The 25,525-nt window shown below is 37.4% G+C and overlaps 1 protein-coding gene across 7 annotated transcripts in view; it reads right to left on the bottom strand.

Annotated features, from left to right (window-relative positions):
* The window catches only part of LOC103133943 (RNA-binding protein Musashi homolog 2), a 130,373-nt gene continuing 104,848 nt past the window's right edge, over positions 1-25,525 (bottom strand). For 2 of the 7 annotated variants that reach the window (XM_007545939.2, XM_016668327.1), the window contains exons 6-9: positions 16,433-16,612; positions 12,123-12,277; positions 6,566-6,636; positions 1-4,867 (exon numbers count right to left, since the gene is read on the bottom strand). In XM_007545939.2, the coding sequence (XP_007546001.1) occupies positions 6,595-6,636; positions 12,123-12,277; positions 16,433-16,612 (377 nt within the window). In that variant the 3' untranslated portion in view covers positions 1-4,867; positions 6,566-6,594. The remainder of the gene's footprint in view (positions 4,868-6,565; positions 6,637-12,122; positions 12,278-16,432; positions 16,613-25,525) is intronic. The other 5 variants (XM_016668328.1, XM_016668329.1, XM_007545938.2 and 2 more) reach the window with 4 other exon arrangements.

Genomic DNA, 25,525 nt, shown 5'->3' with positions numbered 1-25,525 from the left:
TTTTTTTTTTTGAGATTACTTTTCTTTCCTTTGTTTTTTTTTTTCTTAAACTGAGACCCGTCCCCTCTCCCCGAATGGATAAGCTAGTCTACTAAGATGTGTAACATTCATCAGCTGTAAACTGCTGTCAGTTTGAGAATAAATGAAATTACAGCAAGAGCCATGCTACCTTAAAGTCCAAGCTACAAGATACGAAACAAAAATGGCATTTTCTAGTATTGTGCAAGGGGCAAAAATGAACCATTACAATGTTTTCCCTCCGCCCCCCTTTTTTAAATGAATTTATGGGCAATTATAGTTAAAGAGCCACCCAGAGCTGAAAAAAATCACATAGTGTGCAACTCAGGCGATGCTCTCTTTATTTCTGTCTGAATAAGGCTGAAATTTTAGTGCCACCGGATAAACAAATTGTTAAAATTATAAGTGGCATATCCTATTTCCTTCCTTAATGATTCAATATCAATGAATTATTTATTGTTCCAGACATAAGGACAATTAAAATCATTGAAATGTACTTACCTTTAAATAAAACACCCTGTGTGCTTGTTTGAATTGACTGGCGATCAAGCAGTCCTCTACTCCAAATACTGCATGTAATCTAGCAGAATAGAGCAGCTGACGGCGCCTCGGAAAGGTATTCATACCCCTTGAACTTTTTCATGTTTCCAAGCAAAAACAGCGAATCTCTGTGTGTAACAGACCAACACAAACCAGAGCAGGACTGTGAACAATTCAGGCACTATAGAGTTTGCAAAAAGCCACACAGGCACACGGCAAACATGAGATAAAAATGCAACTTTTTGAGGCAGACAATTTAAACCCGACATCACCCTGAACACAACTTCCCCCATTAGAACATGGCAGTGGAAGTATCATGCTGTTGGGATGTTTTTTCTTCAGCATGGACAGGGAGGCTACTTGTGTCCAAAAAAAGACACAAGAAGCTAAAAGCTGAGCAGTTCTGCAAGAAAACCTGCTGCAAAAAAAAACAAAAAACACTTGAGATTTCTATGTGATCAGATCAGATCCAGACTGAAATACAATTGAAAACTCGTGGCGAGATTTGTTACTGTTCAGAGAGTCTCCTTCCAATCTCAGTGGGATAGAGACAGTTCGCCAAGAAGGTCAGCATCTAGAAGTGCAAATCTGGTAGAGACTTACACCAAAATACTAGCAGGTGTAACTGAACGGTGGTTCTGCAATGTGAATGCAAACGCACGCCGCACTTTTCAGATTTTAATTTGTGGAAAAAAAATAAAAAGTAGAACCAATTTTGTTCAACGTCACAAATGTGTTTCTCAAGGAAATGCATCAATGTTTGTGGATGTAATATGACAAAGTATGAAAAAGTTCAAGGAGTACGAAGTGAGGTGATGTGACCCAAATATACGCCATAAAATGTTAGAAATTATGAAGCAAAATTATGCCACCGGAAGATAAAGTGGACTGAATTGAGAGCACCTCTTATCAAAATTTAGGGTATAAAATGTTCTTGAATCCAGCAATGAGTTAAAATGCCAGTCTGGTTCTACACTGAACTAAAACATCTAATAATGTTGGCAAACAAACAACAGCTATTATTTATTTAAAGTCTTCTTCTTTAATGAAGTGTGTTGTGCTGTTTTGTAGAGTATGACATCTGGAAACGGTTTGAAATCATCTTTTTTTTTTTTTTTTTTTTAAATCCAGAAAGTGATTTGTACTTGAATAATTAAAGACCAGAGAGTTTTATCAAACCTCTGGTGTGACTGATGTTGGAGTTTAATTTTTCTAGTCATTTTTCTAATTTGCTTTTACGTGTTCCTCCTACAAAAAAAAACAAAAAAAACAGCTCTGTCTAGCATTAGCATTTAAGGTAGTATGGCACACCCCTTTTAAAACATTCAAGGGTGGGGATCCAAATAATGCCTTGTGTACAATTCCATCTTACAGCAACAATTTCTCCATTGTTCATCCGTGAGAGCTTTGGTTAGCTGAAACCATGTTAGAGTGGCAAAAAAACAAAAAACAACAAAAAAAACAACAACAAAAAAAAAACTGAAGGAAAAAAAACAACAAAAGAACAAAAAAGAAAACAAAACCTAAACAAACGTACAGGGAATAAATTACAACAAACAAATATCAGAACAACATGATCATTGAGAGAAAGATCTATCTTGACTGGTTCTAAATCCACTATTCACTACAAGTATTATATAAATGAGTCCTATATAACATCTACTTTGTAATTACAGGAGATAGAAAAAGAGCGCGAGGAGGGAGGGGGGGCTAAATATGAGAGAAAGGAGAGGTAGAGCGAGGGAGAACAACAAAGCACTACACTGGTATCAAAGACAGCACTCTGTTTACAAGTTAACTGTGATTTCTTTACACACTAATGAAGTACATGGATGAGCAACAAAAGATGGCGGCATCTCTGAGGATGTGGCATGGAAAGAGAGAACGTAATGGATGCACAGTACATTTTTAATAGTATAATACAATTATTAATATAGAAACCACAAAGTATCAATAAAACTCTGATTAAACTTGAAATCAGCAAAGCGTCTTTCTTTTTTTGTCTTTTTTTGTTTTTTTTACTTTTGTATTTCTTCTTCTCTTATACATTTGAACATTACAAGTTTTTTTTTTCCTTTAAATTATTACTTGATCACACCTCCATATCATTTACTTTAGAAGTATCCAGCATATTTATTACCTGGTTGTTTTAAAAGAAAGAAAGAAAGAAAAAAAAAGAAAGGAAACAAGTGCATAAAAAAAGAAAACAACGGCATTGATAACATTTAAAAACCAGACCGCACTCTGGCGTGTAACATTACTATTATTATTATTTAATAATAAATCGATGTCAAGAATAAAACCTTTTTTTGTAACCACACTAATATACGGTGTAAAGCCGAGTGCGGCTACAGATAGTGAATAATTCAGTGTCATCTTTTGACCCTGTATAAATATCCTCAGGTGACACGTGGGTCTAAAGGATAGAAATCCAAGTGTACGCTGCGACACGCCCGTTTTCACATCCCGAGCTGCTTGTCCGGTTGGGAACACGTTAACCCCTCCCCCCGGCCCCACCCCGAGCGACCCGACCCGACCGCCGGTAAATCCTTCATGCTGTCCCAAAGCACAAGGCCGTTTGTAAAAAGCCAACATACACATGTGCAAACAAGAGGATGGCCTGTACTTCACAACTCACAGTGCAGCGATTACTCGCTGTAAAATAGCCTTTCAGTGTTTTCTTTTGCAGTTTTTTTTTTTTTTTTTGACATTTGCCACTAGAATAAATTAAAAACCCGCCGATGATTCCACGGTAGAAGTCACGAAGGCTGAGGTATGGTATCAAAATGTTTACTGTCCTAATTCATTCAAAACAGAACCGATTCAAAGAACAAGCAGTATATATATATTTATATTTATATATATATATATGTAGATAAAAAGGCTCGAGCATGGAGCCCAGGTACTTTGTTCCATGACGTGAATCAGGAACAAGCAGGATGAAACGGACATTAAACACATAAACAGCTAACACGTTCCTCTCAGCAGTAGAAAAGCGTCAGGATGCGCAGAGCTCTGCGAAATGCCCGCTTCAAGTTCGAACCACCGCGTATCTTCGTACAGTGTGCTTTGGATAAAAATCTTTAACTTTTCCTCTCTCTCTCTCTCTTCGTCTCTCCCACATTGAAGTGATCTTTAAATCATAATTGCTGTTCTGTCTCTAAAACGCCATTTAGACTAAACTCACCGGTCATAAATTTGCTGGTATGACACTTTTAAAACGATGTTCCGCGTTCAGTATTTACAACGGCTGTTTGTGGGCTTTGTTATACCGTCTCTCAGCAGAAACAAAACAAAAAAACAAACAAAAAACAACAGAATAACAAAAAAAAACAAAAACGTAGAATATTGTTTACAGCTTTTTCTTCTATTCACACGCTAGAACGTATTTCGTTTGACACACCATCACAAAAATATGCTATTCTCTCACTGAGCTGGTTATATGCAGTGACTGGAATAATATGTACAGCTACATTTCTTTTTCTCAAGTTTCAATTCACAATGTCGTTATATGAAATTTGTTATAGCATATATATATATATTTATATATATTTATATTTCTACACAACAGAAACGACACTTATAAAAAAGGACCATAAAAATATTGGAGTCCTCTTTGTATTGCCCAAAAATAGGTAATCATGGTTTACAATGAGACATCACAAGAAATAAAACAGCTACTAAAATTTATTACTTAGATACCTTCTGTTTAAAATTTCCTTTTTTTTTTCTTCTCCAAGCCCGACCACACTGAGCTTATTTTTTTTGCTGAAAGACTGAATGGAACTATCCCAACCACTTTTGTTTCATTTTTTCTTTTTTTTGCCATTACACTAACCAACACGAAGATGAAGACGTGACTTGCAGATATTCTTGGCTCTGACCCGCCGTACTTTAAAAACAAAACAACAACAAAAAAAAAATCAGAAAATGCACTTACAAACTACAAGAAGATAAAAAGTCGAGGTTGAACTCAGGCGACACGCTAGAAAGTAATCAAAAACAAAACGCTAAGGGAAGGAGGTAATCGGTGAGTGAAGTTGACGTGGAACATCATACCAAACCAGGTTGTAAAGGTATAGGAGGTTTGGGTTATAGTACAGCAGTTGTTTGTTTTTCTGAGATGACAAACGTTTTTTTTTCTCTTCTTCTTCTTTTTCTTCTTCTCCTTCTTCTTCACATGGTTCCCGCTTTTCGCTCGTTTAGCCATCGGTGACGCTGTAGTGCTTGAAGTTGGATAATCATCACCTGCACACAAAGCCAATTAGAAACTCCGTCCTGTCTGTCCCGGGCCACCAGATATACTCTGCTGGGTAGTGAAAGAAAAGCAAAGGCACAAAAAAAGGAGAAGGTTATTAACGTATCTGGACAGAAGTGCTGTTGACACTACTTCACACAGTTTTCCTAATAAAGTACTACGAATGCTTGTGGAGACGAGGAATCTAAAAACTAAGCGATGAAGATGACAACTGTTTGATACCTCTGCAACCACCAACAAAGACGTGTAAAAAGCCTTTAGAAAATATAAATTCACTTTATAATTTGGAAAAAAACATCAGTGAGCTTTTAACCTCCTCTATCTCATTTGTTTCCTGTTCTAAGGTGAGTCATGTCTACCTAATTAAATGTTCATAGATGCTATGGATGCTCTGCACATCAGCAATAACATCAGTATCGGCTAATATAAGGCTTTTTTTTTTTAATATTGATGTTGGTCAAATAAATAAAACTGGACCAATATTTACAACTGATATTTATTTCCATCTTCCTGTTGTGTGTTTCTGCAGGGATAGAGGAGATTGGCCATGTGGTATTTCCCACAATCCCCAAAGGATTGTGGGAAGTTCAACTGAAGCAGATAATCAGTTGTGAAGTCAGCAATGTAGTCATTTTTTTTCAAAATGTCGAAAGAGTTGGGAAATATATCATACATAAAATATCAGTAAATATCGGTTATTGGCAATATTAATATGAGATATCGATATCGGCTCAAATTTTCATATCAGTAAATCCCTAATAGACAGTGATTAACCTAAACTAGAGAAACGCTTGGGGAGGCATCGATTTTGTTAAAAACTAGTTTTTTTCTCCCCTGAAAGATCGCAAAACAATGATTTTAAGTCAAACAAATTCCTCAGGGGATTGTAAAAGAAAGGGCTATTTTTAACTTTTATTGGATAAAATTGTGCAACTTCATTTATTTTCAAGCTTTTTACACGTTTTTAGTAGGGATGCCAAGTTACAGCGGAGGGTCCTGCAACTGTGCTGAAACTACAGCGGTTTACGCAAGCTTCGTGAATGTGTTTGGACATAAGTATGAAATAAAATTACATCCCACTGTTGTGTAAAACAAAGCCAAAGGGGCTTTTTAAATGAAAATTAACACATCACAACATGGCACAAAGGAGCTCTGGGTATGTCAAGCATTACATCTTCAAAAACAGCTGCAGGGAAATAGAATTATTTTCTTTTTCTGGAATCATAAATCCTGACAATTTCATTGCACAAACAAGTAACAATTTAAGGAAAATGGTTGATAGGAGAGAAATAATTGTTAGGGCACTTGCTTTTTTTATATAATGAATAAAATGCGCTGCCGCTTTCGCTTCTGTAGCAACAGGGTGTTGACTTATTGAGTTGTTGACATATGATTGGCTAAAACAAGACACTACTGGAGGATGAAGGCATTTCAAATGTTAAAATGAGAAGAAGAAAAAATGAAGAGCTGATAGTATGCTAGTGTGTGGGACCTGAGCGACTCAGTTAATCACACAAATCGGCCGAGATTACTTTTTAAAATTTTTTTTTACTTGAATGTGGATGTTTTTTTGTTTTGTTTTTTTGTGTTTTTTTTTAAAAAAAAGAGAGAAACGCTCCCTCTCACACACACACCTGTACCACCAGCTCCAGCATTCTGACATAGAGGTGGTGAAAAACGGCGAGGAATGTGATGAACACACATCAAGACAATACTTTAGAGAAAAGCACAGTAAATAAAAGGCAATACCTCTGATGAGATAGCAACCGGCCACCTGTTCAATGGTATCCGTTTGTAAAAGCTGTCGCAATCAACGGGCCCTAAAAGTGTACAGTTAGTGCTGTTGTCAGTATGCATTTCAAAGACAGAAAAAGTGAGTATCATATCAACGTTTGTTTGTTTTTTTATTTTATTTTCTGCTAGCATGAATGTGAATGTTTAGATTGAGCCGGATTCATGTAGAGAAGCAGAACTTTTCATGGAAAACAGAGAAATAATTACAACTGGAGGGGGGGATACTACTGGAATAGAAAAGATATTGAAAAGACTTTGGTATTTTCAATAAAGTAAATGACTCGTACTGTGTTCAGTAATTTAAGATGCTGTTGGTTTAAACCTTTTCTCTTGTAACGGGGGAATGCCCAGGTTATGAGTTTTTAGTCTGAATAATAATAAAAAAAAAACATGTGAAAGAGATAACAGTAATAATACACACAATCCCCATTCATGCTAACATAAACAACTGATTTCATCTGAGAACATGGAGAGAACGGCGTCACAAACACCCCTCCACAGGATCAGAGGGTTTTTGAAGATTGAAGGGTTTTCATAACGTCGCTCAGTTATCAGGACTTTGCGAGCTTTCCTGCTGACAGGTCTCTACGAACCCATGGATCGGAGCACAAAAGAGAAGCACTTTCAGCAGCAATTATTTGTCTTTATCACCTCAATCAGCTAATTGCGCTCTAATTGTCTTGCATGGGGGGGAAAAAAAAATGTTAAGATCATTACTGCTTCTTCAGAGCGACTGTTTTCATACTGGCTAAAGGGGCTAATGCAATCAGTGGAGCGTGAGACGGAGGGGCGAATCAGCGAAGCTGAAGTCATCCATGAGGTTGTGAGATATAGTGATTATATACACATTCAGTTCAGCAGCATCCCTGATAAAGAAAACGAATTATGAAGCACATTTTACTTCTTGCTCATTTCCTATTTTAATGTTCTGAGCAAGAAGCCAGAAGCCGCTTCACCTCTGAGCTTCGCAGCTCTCTTTTTTGATTCATTGTAATTCTCAAGTGGTGATTTAATATGTAGTAATACTTTGTGAGCACAAAGCTTGGCTGTAAATACGCAGAATGCTCTGACATGTTCCTAAAAGATTGAACACGAGCGTTCTTTGGCCAGCTCCATAAATTATACGAAAGTACAAAGCCAATAAAATTACTGACCACTCAGAGAAGGGCTGCACAATATATTACAAATGCATTATGGGATATGAACATATTTTTTTGACATACTAATGTCATATTTCTCACACATATGCTGAAGCTCACAAAATGATGGAAAGAGATTGAAAGAAGAAAATAGGGACATATTGTGTCTGATATGGCTATTGTACTTTTTTTTTTTACCATTATTATCATAATCGCAAGAAATTCTAATATGATGCAGCCTTAACTCAGAGTATTGTTTTTATTTTCCTCAAAATAACTGATGGCAACAGATGTAAAATAACTAACACAAATGCCCCCGTGTTCATCGCTCCACTTATCCGCCGGCAAATCTGTCCTAAAAATGAGCAGCCCTGGTCTTTCTTAATAAATATTTAGCTTTCTGCACTGAGACCAACAGATTATGACGCACAGCCGGCAGACCTAAAACAATTAATAAGGAATTTGCTGTGAAAGTGCAAAAACAACCACAGCGTACATTTGGACAGCATAAATCAATTACAGAGGTTGCAAAATGAAAATGAGAAATGTTTGCCTTCTCCTGAGCTATTTGTGCATTTGCTCTCAGTGACACTGTCAACAAACAAGAGATGCATCAGCAGAGCTTCACAAGTCTCCTAATCCGGGGTAAAGATCTGATAAATGTCCAGAGAAGCCTATTTATTTAAAAACATAATGCAATATGTGGTTTGAAAGGTAATCTATGCACTACAAAGCACATAAATATGATACAATTAAGCAATAAAATAAATGCTGCAACACAGATGAACAAATTAAGCTAAAAATATTTTAAGCTTTTTTTTAAAAAAAAGGTCAATGCATGGCTTGCCAATATTCAAGGACATGTTATATATCTTTTCTATAAGTAAAATAGTAGCAACAGTAAAACATATTGGCTACTGCAGCTCCCCATTTGTTTCCCTGCATGTGATATTTGTGGATATCGAGAAGAGCTCAAATGCTAATTATTTACGTTTTACAACACTCAAAGCAAAGCGCAACGCTTTTAAAGCACGCTAACAATCTTTATTGCAATGCTTGTCTGCCAAAGATCACTTCAAACAGCTCCTAAATCAAGCTACGACGACGCAGGCAGTCGAGTCTTATTGAAACAGAGAGCAAGCATGCTAACATTAGCCTAGCATATCAACTTAAGTCTTCAGCATGGAAATATTGTTAGCAGGAGCAACACATGAATGTATTACAGAATTTTAGCTTTAAGTCTTTAGAAACAAATAAGAGCTATGTGTGTTATAATTGACATGCTGTACATAAAAGCAGAGGGTTAGCCTAGCAAACACTTTGAATCTACTGTTGAGACAAAATTTGTCAACAAAAAACAGCATCTAGAACCTCATCGGTGAGAATGAGGTGGACAAAATAACAATAATGTAACCCATATAATATTGATGAAATATAGTTATTTTATTTACAAACTGTACATGGGATTTACTTAAAGTAAGCTTTAAACAAAGGCTTGGTATCAGCAACTGAATGAGATTAAATGACTCTGGAGGTATTAAGAACGTAAATCTCCATCAGTGCCTTTGCTACTAATTTTGTCCTTTGGTTCAGTCACAAACGCAGCACAAAAATGCTAACATAGCTTTTAGCTACAGCTAGCTACTGTATTTAGTGAGGCACAAATATTGAACTACACCTACCGTGGAATTAGATATTTTTCGGTGAAGTTTGAGTGTTAATTCTTATCTGACAGAGCCCAAACATAACATTTAATCTCATACACCATCTCTCTGTAGAGGTACATTTTCTGTAGTTGTCAACTCTGCAGTGGGAGATTTTCTGCAGTGGAATACGAGGGAGATAAAGCAAGAGACCATTTTTCCAGAACTATGAGAAGACAGGACATTATGCAGAAAGGAATGTGTAGAAAGTCTGCTATCTTTACAGCCCATCCTGAATGGTGGATGACAATGCTGGGAGTGTTCAGAGCTCTTAGGAGAAAAATGTCTGTAAGTAGCCTGGAGCGAATGCATCCTGTATGCCCTCCCAGAAGAACGTCTCTTAAGACGTTTCAGGACAGTGCAGTGCCTAAATGTGAAAATAATATGATTTATTTTCTTCTATCTAATGCTTAAATATCTCTAAATATTATTTTGCACTGAATTTCTATGAATATTTGTTGGTCTGTGCTTTTGCTAAACTTACTCTGAAGCCAAAGCCAACTGCTATTTTCAGACTCCACATGTACTAAGTGATTGATGGTAGCACTGAAGCAGGGTGCAGAAGGGTCCTCTGACTTTTTCACTTCATGCAGTGCTGGAAAAAAAGAGCTAATGAAAAGGTAAAGGCTGCAGCTCAAGAAGTCTATCCAGCTTTATAGATTTATTACCAAACTGGTTGACATTTCTGCTGGATACTTGTGTGTTAAGATTTCCAGAAGGCTTTATAAAAAAGATCAATCTGGATTTTAAATACCACAATAGTTTAACGTTATTGTAACTCGGAGCTATATCGGGTTTGGGAGCATTTTTGTCGAGCTTATTATTTTTACTCGTAAGACTTTGATCACTTCACCAAGTTAAAGAGTTAAACAGGGATCTGTGCTCATCTGAGCAAAATTAGGTAACACAGGCTGTCTGAAAACCTTTTATTTAGGCTCCATCTATGCACATAATTATAGTCTAACACTTGAAAGCTGAGACAACAACCAGCTGCTGATCTGCAGAGAAAATGAAATCAACATGGGGACACTTGGAGTGAGAAAACCTGCCTGGAAGTGTTGGTCTAGTGAAGGAGCTGATCTGGGACATATGGGCTTCTAAAATTAAAAGTGGCGTTTTCTAATAAACTGTATAAAGTCTGATTTATAATATGGTGATATCAACAGGATAGAAAACAAAACATCGAATTCAGTTCTTTGCAAAATCCTACCCACATTTTATACCTATATTTTGCCATTTCGTCCCCCACAATAAACTACCTAGAACCCATGTACGTAAGCAATTGCTTTCCAGTTTGTTAATTTTTAGAGGCAAGTTTTGGATATTAATTACGCAGATTTAAATTTGTGGAAATAGTATGTCGTTTCAAACCTCATTTTAGACAAGTTGACTCGAATACAACATAACAGATTACAACCCCTGACCAAACCAAAATCTTTCTAAGTAACCTCCTCCAAGTAAATGTTATTTATTGGAATCTTATAACCACATCTACTTGGAGTGCAGATTTAAGAAAACTACTTGAAGTTACCGGTTGTCAAAGCAAGCAGAAAATGCTTCTTTGTGGTTTTGGATGGCTGCACTTCATGCTTGTAAAAAAACGCGAAACAACTAAAACTGGGAAAGGAAATCATGAAGGCCGAAACGAGTGGCTCTCTGCATTAATATGATTTTGAACAATGCTCTAAGAACCTGATTATTGTCGGATGCATAAATTGCCACCCTGATTACCCTTATGCGCCATCAAGAAATCTGCTTTGTGTGTACTAAATGTCATTAATACCCTGTTAGTACTCTATAATTTAAGGTATCAGGGGAAAAAAAAATGTTTGTTTTTTTTACAGTTTGATGCAGTTTTTGCATAATATCACAAAAAAGCTCTTTTGGTATTCATATATTTTTTAATCACAAAGCCTATACATAGTTTGAGTTGCTGACTAAACTTAGCTCCCAAAACCTGCTGGTGAACTGTTTGTGATTGTCAGCCACTCTCCCAGTCAAAAACTTGCAATTTGTTTCAAGTTTAAAAAAAAAAAATCTATTTTATGCTGTCCAAATTTAGTTTTTCCCTAGAAATGTGTGTGTGTGTTTTTTTTTTTTACACATTTCAGTTATTTGTGTTGGGGGAAAGCAGAGTGACGATCAGCTAAAATGCAACTTATGATGTCCAAAGCAAAGTGCTGGGCTTATGACTTTTTCTATAAATTGTATCAGCACACAATTAAAAATGTTATGAGGCAAAATATCAATGAGTTACAACGGAATAATAAACATATTAGCAAAGTGTTCTGTATGAACTATTCTGGTATCAGAAAGTGCCTATTCGTTGAAAACTCTGAGTGTTAAAATCCAAGACAAAAAAATCCAGTTAAGGACATTTCTATCTTCTGGTAGCATGCACTGTCTTTGCGCTTAAAATGAAGTGATAAATATGAACATTATCTCACTTTCTTACAGCTTCTATCGACAAAAAAATCTAAGAAAATCCCACGCTAAGAGCCAATTTCAAGTATTTCAACTGGAAATGCAAGTTTACACAGAAAGAAAATGCGAAAAGCTACGGATCTTGTGCCTTTTTTTGTGTGCCAAACTTTAACAGCGGTATTCTGAGACAGATCCGGCTCAGTGCTCTCTCGTCTTTACAGTCATAATCCGAGCTCAAACACTCACAGTAATGCTGGGTCCGAACCCAGAGCCGGGCTGAGGACTAGCAGCGCTGATGTAGTTCCCCACGGCTGAATCCTGGTTGCTAGGTCCGTACAGGTCAGCCACAGGCCCTGGACTGTTAGCGCCGGGGAAACCGCCGGGCCTCGACGGGTTGGTGCCTGCACACAAACACACGGAGGAGCGGAGCAGTTTAGGGAAACTCATCACCCCCCAGCACCACCCTTCATCGCTCTGACCCCCAGTGGACACATTTGAACTGACAGAACACATAACTGGATTCATTTGTTTGTGTCAAAAGGACTTATCTGCAGCTTGCATTGGATGTCTTGAAAGGTAGAATTCAGGCCTAATTTTTTTCTTGAAATAATGTTGAATCCAGTATGATTCTAATAGAATCTACATGCTGTGTGTCTACCGCACACAAACATTCGCTTTGCTTAATCATGCACAAAGAAAACAGGCTACATACTTCCATCATGCTAGTAAATTTGTAGGTTGCAGTGCTCTCATGCATAATGTGAGGGAGTACTTCTAAAATAACAATTTATACTTATTAAACTATAACATTATTAAGGCTATGCTCAAGATTTAAAGTTTCTCAGGAGAATTTTAAACATTTGATCATAGGTTGTGCTTCTTTTTCTGTTTAAAAAAAGCATGATATACGCAAAAAATAAAAAAATCACCTAAACGTTGCTAGCATCTCAAGTCTGTAAGAATAATTTCCAGTAAAAAGTTTAAAAAAAGGAGGCTTTTCGGACAGTAGAAGAAGGCAAAAACGAGCAATATAAAAGACTGACCCGAGTTCGTTTAGAGGTTTGAACTTCGAGGGAGATAAAACAGAAATACTGTACAGAACTTACCACCTTTGCTCTGTGAATAAGAGCAACTCAGACTAATAAAATTTCTTTTGAAAATCCATATGCCCACTAAAGGCCAATAATACAGGCAATGCGAGGGGAAAAACAGGCAGGGAGAAAGAAAAATGTGGTGATCTCTTAACAGCAATCTCCTTTGCTGTCAGCTTCACATAACCCTCCGTCTCACCCTTATTCACACGCAGACTGAGACGGGGATGGGGAGGGGTAGAGAAAAAAGCCGTACAGCAGCATTAAAAAGAAAAATCTTCAGAGCACAAAAACAGCTCGATCTTGTGTATATAAGGGATGGCGAACCCTGCAATGCCTGAGAGGAGGTCTTTGTATAACACATTAAAAACCACATAGTGTGAGAGCAGTGCACTCAATGTTGCTGGTTGCAGGCAAACACAGTAAACTAGACTTGTCACCTTGTTTAATGTGTCGCTGCTCCATCTATCAAAGCTATATTAGAGAAGTTAACTCCGTTTAAAGGGAACGCCTTAGATATCCATTTATAGCACTCTGGGAAAATGAAGCCATCTCGCTAAACACACATCTGGAAGTGTTGACACTGCTGTTTGACTGTAAAGACTTTAAACAGCGAGCAGCTACTGCTCTTATCTTGCATGCACAGCCCCCAGTGGGCTGGCTTATTACATAATTAAGGATTTTTTTCAGTTGAAATGGCAATCCTCATTATCTGTAACTGGTGATTTTTATTGGAGTGCGGCATCCTCCTCACCCCCCTTAATATCCATATGTAACTGATTTTCATTTTACGACATAAAAAGCAGAAGATGCGCTGGCTGCGCATGTACAAAACAAAATCAAGTGAGACATGGGGCCGGATTTATTTATTTCATTCACAACAAATATAATCTCAGTGCACTTTACAAAAATAACAGATCGAATTTATTTAATGTATTAGCTTTCTGTATTTTAGACTGTTACTTGTGATAAAGCAACTTTAAAAATGCTAAAATGCTAAATGGTCTCTGTCTCCAAGACTGAAAACAATTTTCATACAAATAAGAATATTTCCATATAATATATACACTGTCTTCAATATCAGTTTTTCCTATTTTACTTAAAGCTACAGCCAAAATAAAGCATATTTTGTGAAACTAAATGTTTTACTTTATCAGGTTAGGCAAGAACAAACAATTTTTAAAAGGGTTTTATAAAGAAATTTGTGTGTTTTTTTTAGGCCCACTTTGTGAATGTCTACTGTTGTTTTTAAGCAATTCAGTCATTTTATAGATTTATGACATATGTCTCACTTTGTTCTGACAGTTGCGATGAAAAGATAAATATGTGGTTAAAAAACTAATGGAATCACAGAGAGGAAATCCTAAAAACACCTAAAAAAGTGAGCATTTTTGTTAAAGATTCTGCTGACCTCATAATTCTTTTTGTCAAAATTCATCCTAAAATAATTCAAAATTTTGACTCTTAACACACTCTTGGGATGTAAAACCAATTTAAGTACAGATGCACTAAGAAATTGCTAACGGCAAGACACAGAAGATCTATAGCTTTATCAACCCTGATCAGCATCCAATTGGAAACTCAACACCCAGTGAGGAAGTTGCTACTGAGAGAAGAACACTCCATGTTACATTTCAGTATCAGGTAGATAGATGTATTTCAATTAAAGTCTAAGGAAGCACAGAAATGTGCTTGTGAAAAAACATAATTTCTCTGTACATATATGTCTGCTGTTAATTGAAAGAACAAGCCTTCAGCAGATAACAGGAAGGCGAAACAAATAACAGCAAAGTGGGAGTGTTTTGTTTTTGTCAGCCTCTGTCATGGAGCGCGATTAATCTGGAAATAAAAGTAGGAACCTCTCAGCATAAGGGTCTAAGTTTTTTTTAGGAATACACACAAACACTACTGTTTACAGTTAGCAATGCTAACCTTGCTAACCTTGTCCTTTAATACAGGACTCCAAAGACAACTTGTGTTAAATGATAACTAAGACAACTTAAAATGTTATCGCTTTCTCTGTTTTAAATTACCAGCAAAACCCCTTTTCACATGGAGGCTTCCAATTAGTAACACAAAAAAGTAAAAGAAAAATGCTGCTAATAGTAAGAACCAGTGAAAACAATATCGACCGGTCACAGCGACACAAAACTGGAGATGTTCAATTAGCCAAAAACTCTTGGCGCATTTCTAAGTGGACAATAAAACATTTCAAATTAGTTGATGCCAGGTGAGTGACCAATCTCAGCCAACTGATCTATGTAAAAAAAATAAATCCCTTTTTTTTCTTTTATCTTCTTAAAATTAAATCCAGATAGCATTATTGTCTCTAAATCTAACATGAGGCAAAAGTAAGGATAAAAAAAATCAGCTTATAAACACACGTATGTGAATGAGGGTTTAGTGCAATCTGACTCTGGACGGCCTGCCTCTGTAACAGCTGGGCATCCAGAGATTACAAGAAAATACAAACTGACAGATCTCACACATAGCACTGCTCCCTTGTTGGTTTTAAAGCAGATTACCTACCATAACCCGGGTTTTATTTTATTTTATTTTTATAGTTAATACTGAGATCAGTGAATCTCTCAGACCAAACATCCCAACTGCGGCGTTCAGGTCAACATCTTCTGCCGCACAAAGATGCTTCTTAAATACAGTGAGAATGCATTTGTAGTTGATGCAAAAGTGAAATTTAGTTTGAATTTTAAAAGTCTAAACATGACTACTTGTTGCTCTAAAACACATTTGAAATCCTTTTGATGAGATTCTTTGTCGTCTGCGTGCCATACTTTCCTTCCCTTAAATCTAACATCTTGCTTCTCAAAACAATCATAAAATGGGGGGAAATGACACAATGCAGCAAAGATCAAAGTGAGCACATAGAGTGGCTCTATTTATTATGCAAAAAAAAAATGTTTTCTGTTAAGTGTTCAATGTTTTACAAGCATCGCTGCCTAATAATGTGAGCAATCTCTCCCACACTTAGAAGTCTTAAGGGTTTCAAAGAAAAATGCCACTCACTCCTACCTTTACTCTCATCTTCGGCTGTTCAAAATTCATATAAACCTGAGCACTGCTAGAGAGGCCGCTGTACTCTCTGACATCATCAGTAATTACTTTGTTCACATGCAAATGAAGGATTACATTCTGTATGTGTCGGCCCCTTATGTGCAAGCAGGGGCTGGAGGGGGGAGGGGGAGAGGGGGGAAATCTCTGCAAAGAAACAACAAAATCTACATTTGAATTTGAAAAAGGAGGAAGAACATGCAATGCTAATTTGTCAGCAAGACGTTATTTTGTAATTTTTTTTTTCCTTTAAAGGGGAATTTTTTTTTCTTTCGTCGACAAATGTGAAACAAATATATGTTTAAAAAGAAAAGACTTGATCATCTGCATGGAATAATGTCATGAATCAAACTGAAAAGTCCAAAATGTGGATGAGATAGATGCTCAGATACAAACCTGGGTTCTTAAACTGATCCGGGCTGTGTAGGTGCTGTAGGGGGGAGTTGCAGGCGGAGGTGGCATGCTCACTGTGCAGCATCTGAGCCGCCTGGGGCCCCAGGGAGCCATAGTCAGCAAAGGAGCAGGGCCCCCCCCTCTGGTCACTGGGCGCAGAATAAAACCCATAATCGGGGAGGCCTGGGAGATACAGTATAGGGGTGGGGAGGAGGGGGGAGGGGGAGGGGACTCCATCATTGTGGAAATCAACTTTTTTTCATTGTCAAAGTCAGCGTCCAAATTGCTAAGCATAACGTGCTGGAGTCTTACACCGTCGTCTGATTACATCTGTTTCAATTGGCCCTCCCCGCCCTCCCTCCCCAGCAGCTCCTGCCATGTGGCCGAACCCCTCTTCCCCTTCCTGCCCCTCACCCATCCCACCCGGCATATGGCTCTTATTTGAGATATGCAGCTGTGGTGTGAAAGCTAGCTCGGTAATTCGACTGCATAAATTATCTAGCTGATTGAATGTCGTAGCAGGAACTCCTGGGTTTTCTGACTTCATTCAACTTTAATCAAACAGACTTCAGCTGAAACAGGCATTCAGGTGTACTGTAAAACAAGACCCCCTCACTGTTTGACATTAAATCATACTTTTCTGTTTTAGTTCATTTAAGATCATCAAAAATATTTTTGAAACTTTTTCGGTAACGCTTTATTTGTAGGGGTGTGCGTAACACTGACATGAGACTGTCATAAACATGACATAACACCAGCCATGAACATGAACGACTCTTCATTAATGTTTACGACTGTTCACCTGAAGTATCATTTGGTAAAAAAAATATGACACTTTTAATGCAAAGGTGCACTAAAAGTTGCATTAAAAGTGTAAGCTTTGAATTATTCAGCAAATTATGACTTTTATTACAAAGTTCCATTAAGACTCATTTAAAAGTGTCATTATTTACAGAATGACACTTCATGACAACAATCATAAGCATTCATGAAGACTCCTTCATGTTCACGATAGACGCTTTGTTATGTTTATGACAGTCTCATGTCACTCTGACGCTGACATGAGAATAAAATGTTACCACTTTTTCTTTAAATTTGGAAGTTTACATACATACATTTCTTTAAGCCGTATGACTTGCGAAAACATTATGGGTATTTTTCAGTAGTTTGCTTGAATTTTGGCTCAAATGGTCAGGTTTGTAAGCTGCCTTTTATCTTTTACCTTTTCAGTTCTGCCCACCATTTTTCTATATTTGCCACTCCAAAGATCGACTTCTCTGTCTTTCAGCCACTTTAAAACTAAGGGCATTTTCACACCTATAGTTAATTTAATTTTGTCTGAACTGTTGAGTTTGTTAACATGCAACTTTTCTGGTTGGTTCGGTTTCTTTTCATACAGAGAAAACTCCAAATGCACCAAAACATGTCACTACAAACTAAGCTAGGACATTCAGTCTGTCTCCTGGTCTGATGTGTCCAAGTTGGGAGAACCAAGGAAGCATGAATTTATTCATGAGATTTTTTTTTCTCTATAATATTATATGGAAAATTATTTCAGAAATACAGTATTTTGAATAATTTTGAGAAACTGTTTTTATAGTTGCATAGGAATTTATGCAGTGTGAAAGAAAAACCCAAAACGTAGTACCATTGCTTACTGGATCATAATGCATTCCTGGCGAGGGATAGGTGCTGGTTGATGTGGGGTTGAGATCGGCTCACACTCACACCATAAACAAACCGATCTAGAGTTCATTCGGAACCAAATCGTTTGAGAGAACCGAAACAGAACTTGCTTTAAATGGACTACACTCTAATTTATTGGTCAGCTTAGGTTCATAGTCCGTTTACAAAACCCATCTGATCAGGGCTTATGTTAAGATGCTGCTTCAATATTCTCACTGGTGAAGTGTTTTTTTTACGTCAAACAAGGACAAGGAAACATATTTAAGGTTGTTGCCTTAAAATTAGGGTTGAGACTATAACATTTTAATTTACAGACGATAATTAATTTAAAAGTAACACATTTAAGGAATTGTGGAATTTAAGCCCAAAAGCTTGATGAATTATTATTTAAGTGAGTAAATATCAGATATCGCAGCGCTAGTGGATGAGATGCGATCTACGTAATCCTCCCTCTCTCTTGTGTTTTGCTAGTAGAGGTAACCAAACAAAGAGACGTAAGAGCATCAAACTAGGCGTTTGCACACAGAAAACTTTAACTTTGACCTGAATGCAGCACAGGCTCCACAAAGCTGCACCCACGTCTACGCTATTGTTGCATGGAGCTGGAGATATATTTACTTAAAGCAGAAATAGATTTTAAGCAGTTTTTTAAAGCTGCTTAAAATACATCCACAGGGGGGTTTTATTTATCCCAAATGTTGCGAAATAACCAGAAGCTTACAAAGCTGTGACATTATGTGTGGCTTTTTCAAATTGTTTAAAGGCTTTACAATACAAGTGTGTGAATATTTCTGAATTTTAAGAAAGAAACAAAACTTTTCTCATTATTCTGAACCAAGTTTTGCAATCGGAAAAATAGAAAAAAAAATTGCTTTAATCCGATTAAATGTCAGGCAGTGAGCGGAGGAAAAAAACAACAAGATAATAAAATCTACAAGTGTTATATTTTAGGTCGGATCTATCCAAATGGACTGACAGAGGAGGGAGATAAAACCGGCAAATCGTTAAAAAAACACGTCAATACATTCCTCATTTCAAACGGTCAATTCTCAGTGACGTACCTGAAGGAAGGAAAACACATTGCGCTAATCAATAATCAATCCACGGCCTGCTTTCAGACCAGTAAAAACTGATAAGGTTTTTTTTTTAAATGTGAGTGAGACCCAGAGATGTTCATGTTTATTGATGATAAGCTTTCTGAAGTGTTTTAAGTACTCTAAGCATGCCTCAAATTGGCCTCTTCGAGCAATTCCTTCTTTCACACAGATGGTGGATTATCAACAGTTTAGAAAATGCCTTCCTGCAATAAGTCCTGCTGACATTTATTGCTTGTTCTTTTAATCTGAGACAAGCTGCTCATATAAAGAGTGCAATTAAAAAAAAACCCTGCTCCTTCTAACACCTCTTTGATAACGGAGTTAATCTACTCAGGAGGGACTGAGATTGGTGACACAGGCTGGTCCGTGTTGGGTTTCCCCTGCTGTTTGTTTACGTGGATCTGTGTGTGTGTGTGTTTTTTTTTTTTATTTAGGTCCTGGAGCGAATAGCCATTCAAAACCACTTCACCTCTCCCCATTCAGAGTGAGACAGTCCACTTCTGCCAAATGGAATGTAAGCACCAGCCATGCTTCTCCCCGCCAATGCTTTTTAGCACTCTGATCTCACCACTTGTGGGCTGTCTGCCCACTCATCAAATTATAGGCTCCAAATAGGGCAGGCTTCCCACGTACGTCACATAATGCCTGACACATTGAACAAAGCTCAAGAAGCAATCATTCCATTTACTTCACTTAGACAAATGTCACTGAAAATTGATTGGCCTTGCTAATGAGTAAAGCTGGATCAATGGAATAATTACAACGGGGAAGAAACGTTCGACGATAGCACAAACCGTGTTTATTGGGGATCCGCGAGGAAGACGCTCCGCTTATAGCACCAGCTCATAACCAAACAGTCGCTACTTTCACTCCGACTTATGTTTGCACTGAAGCCCTACACACATCTGCTTTCATTATTTCTATTTATTCTTTATTCTTTATTTAGACATACTTATTTTGTTTTGAAATGTTGCAACCGTGATGATAGCCTGACAACAACTTGTGCTGTGAGGAAGTAGATTTCTACGCTGGTTGGGAATCTGTGGCGATGGACTGATGCCTGGTGGTTTCTCTGCATCTCCTAAGGTGTGTAATCATCTCCCTGAAAACGTGTGTACGTGTCAGAGCCACCAACTGAGTTCAAGACCACGGATATTTGAGTCAACAAGGGAGGGTTTTAGCTCCCATTTGATTTTGGGATGAGGACTAACTGGAGGCAAATACTTTTATACGCTGATGACACTTTCTTTTTTTTGTTTAGAGTGGAGTTCTACTTAAGTCAAGCTGTACACCTTTTTCAGAAAGTGTTCAGTCACTGTAGTACTCTCTGCTGAAACTACAGTAAGTTATTATATCAAAGAAGACTACATTTATCTCTTGCTAAGATTATTCTATTGTTACACTGGATGGAATCAGTTTAAAAAGTCACTTGATACAAATATTTAGAAATCCAGATGGGTGAAAAAATATTGTTGGATGTTGGTCATTTGTTTAAAGAGTTTAGACCTCAAAGGGTTTTCTCCACTGAATCCAGAAAATGGCTATCTGTGTTAAAATACTGTTAAATGTTCCCAGAGTGAATTTAGTAAAACTTCCTTCTTCAGTTTGGGTGTTTGTTTTTTGTTTTCATTTTTGAAATTAACTTAGAAATGAGGTTCTTAAAAAAATAGCAACATGTAACTGTTTTACTCAATCCTTTACTGTTAAGAGGTATGTTTCACATATTTAATATTTATTTCTATACTTGCTTTCTTTCTGAGTTTTTCTTCTCTTTAACTTTGCTGATGATGCTTCTACTTGAAAATGTTTTTGGGTTTTTTTGTTTTCTAAATGCCATCTTGATCAGGACCACGAGAAAAATAGAAGCTTTATTTCAAAAAGATCCTTCCTGGCTAAGTAAAGGCTCGAGTATCAGACATATTTGGCAGAAGCAAAACAGGGGGAAGTAGGGAAGTTAAAACAACTTCCACACACAAATAAACTCAACAACTTCTTGGAGCGCTGAAGGCAACACAGTGAGGATATCCAGACACATTTATAAATGACTTTAAAACTTTACAGAGGTTCAGACTGCGGAAAATGTATTAAGTATAAAGGTGACAGAGAGCATAGCTCTTTAATAAAATTTGATGTAATCCTGGACAACTCTGCATCCCCAGTTACAGAAGCTCTGCTTATAAATTGTGTTGTATGTATTTTACCTGTGTCAGCCAAGCTACATCGCCAGGCATTTATAGCAATTTCTCACACAACTTTTTGACATTTGTCTTTTAATTTGAGTCTTTGTTCCTAAACAGCTGACAGACATAAGCTAAATGTTCACATCTCCATGAACAACACAGCATAAAATGCCTGTTACACATCATGTAAAACAGTCAGGGACAGAAACTTGGCAGGGACACACATTATGCAGCCTCCGTTTCAACATGAACAATTTACAATCTTGCTTTTATGTTACTGACTGCAAAGAATTTTATTATCTTAAAAAAAAGTTTATTTTATGAAAGATACCAATTCCATACAAGCAAACAGCTGCTAAGAATATTCAATAGGACAGAACTGTTTTCAAAATGATCGAGAACTATAAAGTGACAGTTTCAATTGTAGTCAAAAAGGCTTTGGGGTGTTTTAAGATTACCCAAAAGGCCTGTGCTGTGTCTACAATGAAGATTGTGCTACCAAACGCTGTGGCCCCATCGACAGCTGGTGGGTGAGATGAAGTGAGGAGAAGACTTTTGGGAAAACAGCTCTGCAACAAAAAAGGAAGGTTAAGAAACCACTCCTTTTACCCAGAAAAGCATCAGACGGAGACTGAAACTCTTCGAGAGGTTTAAGGATGTGTGGCAGAAAACTGGAGGAAAAAACAGTTTCCTCTGATGAATCTTTAATCCAATTGTGTTGGACATCTGAAGAATCATTTGTGTGGGGGGAAATAAAGGGAGAGCATATGTCCTGTGCCATGCCGACAGTGAAGCAACCTGGTATGATCCATGCGTGGGGCGACTTTTCGTCTGAGGTGCTGGGCTTACTGCCAGCTCTGTCAAAGAACACCAGCTTGAATAAAGAGAGGGATCAAGAACATCCTTTAAGAGGAACTTCTTTCAGTAATCCAGACGCAGTTTGTTCTTTATCTCAAAGATCAAAATACAGAAAGTAACCACATAGAACCTGTGGCCAGCTTTTTAAAAAGAAGGTGAATAAGCAGAAACCATCAACTTCAAGCTCTAATAGAACATGTCTGCGTGTCCATGAGACTGAATCTGGACAAGAAGTTATTTAGCAACATTTTGTTATGCTGTTACTAAATTTTAAAGAAACTGAAGAAGCAACAGTTTTGTCATCAACATGGATAAACAAGGGAGTGTTATCGACTTCTGGAGGCCTACTGGATCTGTGTCACAGATGCTTCAGCAGCAGAGCTCTCAAAGTCAAAATGCTTAATTGCAATTAAGCTTATGTGCTTAATATTGCATTTTCCCCATATGTTTATTCTTTTTTAGTTGTTTCTATGTATTTGAGTTGTATCAGATTCCTAATTTTCCTAAAAATCTCCTAAAAATTAAGATAAAATGTGATTTTGCTCACAATAAAACAGAGAAATATACTTGATTGCTTGAATCAGAAAATAAATTAGGTGACTTTATAACCAGTCTTTTGGCCTCGACTTCACTACTTCATTCACATCAAGAGCCTCACAATTTGACGGCAGCATGTTCAAAGTGGTTTGTGGAATTGATTCCAAGTCACCTCAACTCGTAACTACAGATGTTTTCAAAAAATTTCCTGGTTTTAAAGCTACAAAACTCAGAAGGAAGCTGCAGTTAGATCCACGACGCATCCTTAAAATTCCAGTTCTCACAAACAATCCTTCGATGTGAAAACCGATTCCTAAAATAGTGAACAGCGAGCTGACACATTTTGCCATTTTGTCTGACAAATCCCACATATCAGGCGAGTATCTGTAGGTGGTGACATAAACTAAAGGAACCAATACACTGTGACACAGAGCGCTGCGCGGCGAAAGTTTTTCTTCCATATGTCACATCAGGAAATGTTTTCTGACTTTATATTACATTTGAACAAATAATAAAGAGCGAGGAGCTGGCAGCAGGCATGCTGCTGTATTGTTTGCACGTGTGGGAGGCTCAGGTAAGAAGCTGGCATGCTTGCCGCATTCGGGGAGATGGGCTGGGGGGAGAAAGCTGGGAAAAGAGTAGAACTCCGACACGCAGGCACACATTTTCCGGAGCCATATATTTTCATCAGTGGTTATCTGATCCGTTATGCAGCGTGAGACCGGGCAAAGTGTGCCCACAGCTGCATTAGTATCACCGATCATATCGCCATGTGCCTCAGACCGTCCCACTATTAATATTCACACAATCTATCCGGAACAATGGGCCTTTCTTGGACTCTTTCTTTTTTTTTTTTTTTCCACTGGTCACTAATTGGATGTAATTACTCATCTACAAAACAAATGAGCGTGCTGAGGTTGCCTTGGAGACTGGATCAGGGGGCCCAGCAGTGCGAATCGTTTGCGGGGCTTCATTTATACTGATAATTATCTCCCTTGCACCCACTCCATCCCCCCCGTCCTCCCTCCCTGCCCTCAATGACCAAAACTGGCTGTGAAGCAATGGAGGGGGGAGTGTCCTGCAGTCATCTGTTACTGACATCATCGGGGTGGCACTCTGTAAGTGGATAAATGCCCTGCTCTTGTTCCCACTTTGCCAGGTGACTGCCTTTAAGGAGGAATCACAAACCTTGAAAGTACTTCTTCTCTTGTTCTCCCTACTTAGAAAATAAAATTGATCACACTTATGATAATACAGAGCCTCTTGAGATTTCAGGGTGGGAAAAAATATGTAACTTGTAGTTTCCTTAGAAGCCAGGAAACTAAATGCTTAACGTGGATTTTTTTTCGTCTTAATGTTAACATAACACTTAAATGAAGCCGACTTTCATCTAACGATCAACAAAATGACTCATTTTTAACATGCAGTGGCTTGTAAAAGTTTTTATACCCACTGAGGTTTTTACCACGATACAAATTCAAACTTCAATATGTTTTACATTTTATGTAATAGACCACTAAGAGTGGGTGATACGCAACATTTTCCCAATCGATGTCACCACAACAAATTGCAATGGGCGATGTACAGCTCTGCAAAAAATTAAAATTTAATTTAAATATTTGCACCAAATCCCATTGAAAACTTCATGGTTATTTTCATTGCTTTCTGAACTCTTCCTGACTAATGTTACTGTTAAAACATTAGTGTTGTTGTTTCTAAATGATTATCAGCTCGTTTTCTTTGCATTATTTGAGGTCTGAAAGCACTGCATCTTTTTTGTTATTTTCCAGGAAAATATACATACCGGACATAAAATTATCAAATACCAATTGCATACACTGCTAAATCTACATAAGGGTAAATATGCTTGATTTGAAGCATTTCTACGGTTTATCCAGAAGAAATAGCCTATTTTTTTTTTTTGATGTTTCACTCATGTATTTACTGTGAATGAGCCAAATTGCTCAGAAAAGACTTAGCCTGCAGCAGATTTTATTTTATTTTTTAATCTAAGTGCATATGTTTGCTGGATACTATTTTTATTTTACTTTTTTGTTTCATTTTGTACTTGTTTTCTCATGCTTGAACCTGTAAAATAGGTAGTTCAACGGTAGTAAGTATTATTAAACTGGAGGAGAAAAGCCAGTCAGTTTTTCTCAAATCTACCATTGCAGTTACTATTTAAATAAAAGTATTTTCTGACCTTAGGATGCCGCCTTTCTGTTCTATGTTTGAGAAAATAAATCGCCGCTGCACATGGAGGCGCTCTGGAGAAAGTAAAACCTTTTCTTGCAGCTGGAAGGAGTTTGCGTGCGCCATTACGCATTAGTTATTTCTTCTGTGAGCTGCGTCTTTTGACTTCAATCAAGCATTTCTATTATAATTAAGAGAGTAACTCAGAGGCCCAAGGTTAAAAATAAAAACCGTCCTAAAGGGCTCAGCCTGTCGTCCAATCGCCCAACCTTATAGGCACATAATTATGATGAAATGAGAAAATAGAAACCTTTTGTTTTTATCTCCCCGTTAAAAAAAAAAAAAAAAATAAGAAGAAAATGTTTATGTGGTGTGAATACTTTCACAGAGCACTCTCTATAAATAACCAGCACAGTTATTTGCTCAGTCGACAAATACTGGAACCTGGGGAACGCAACAATCTATCACCAAAAGTTATTTTCATGCCATCAAGCAGGAATCGTTCATGCAGTCACTCCTCCGTCTCCCTCGCGGCAGCAGTAAGA

The sequence above is a fragment of the Poecilia formosa genome, unplaced genomic scaffold (genome assembly GCF_000485575.1).
Source record: "Poecilia formosa unplaced genomic scaffold, Poecilia_formosa-5.1.2 Scaffold14, whole genome shotgun sequence".
NCBI lineage: Eukaryota > Metazoa > Chordata > Actinopteri > Cyprinodontiformes > Poeciliidae > Poecilia > Poecilia formosa.
The sequence above is the reverse complement of the archived record's forward strand: the minus strand, read 5'-3'. Positions and strand labels throughout refer to the sequence as shown.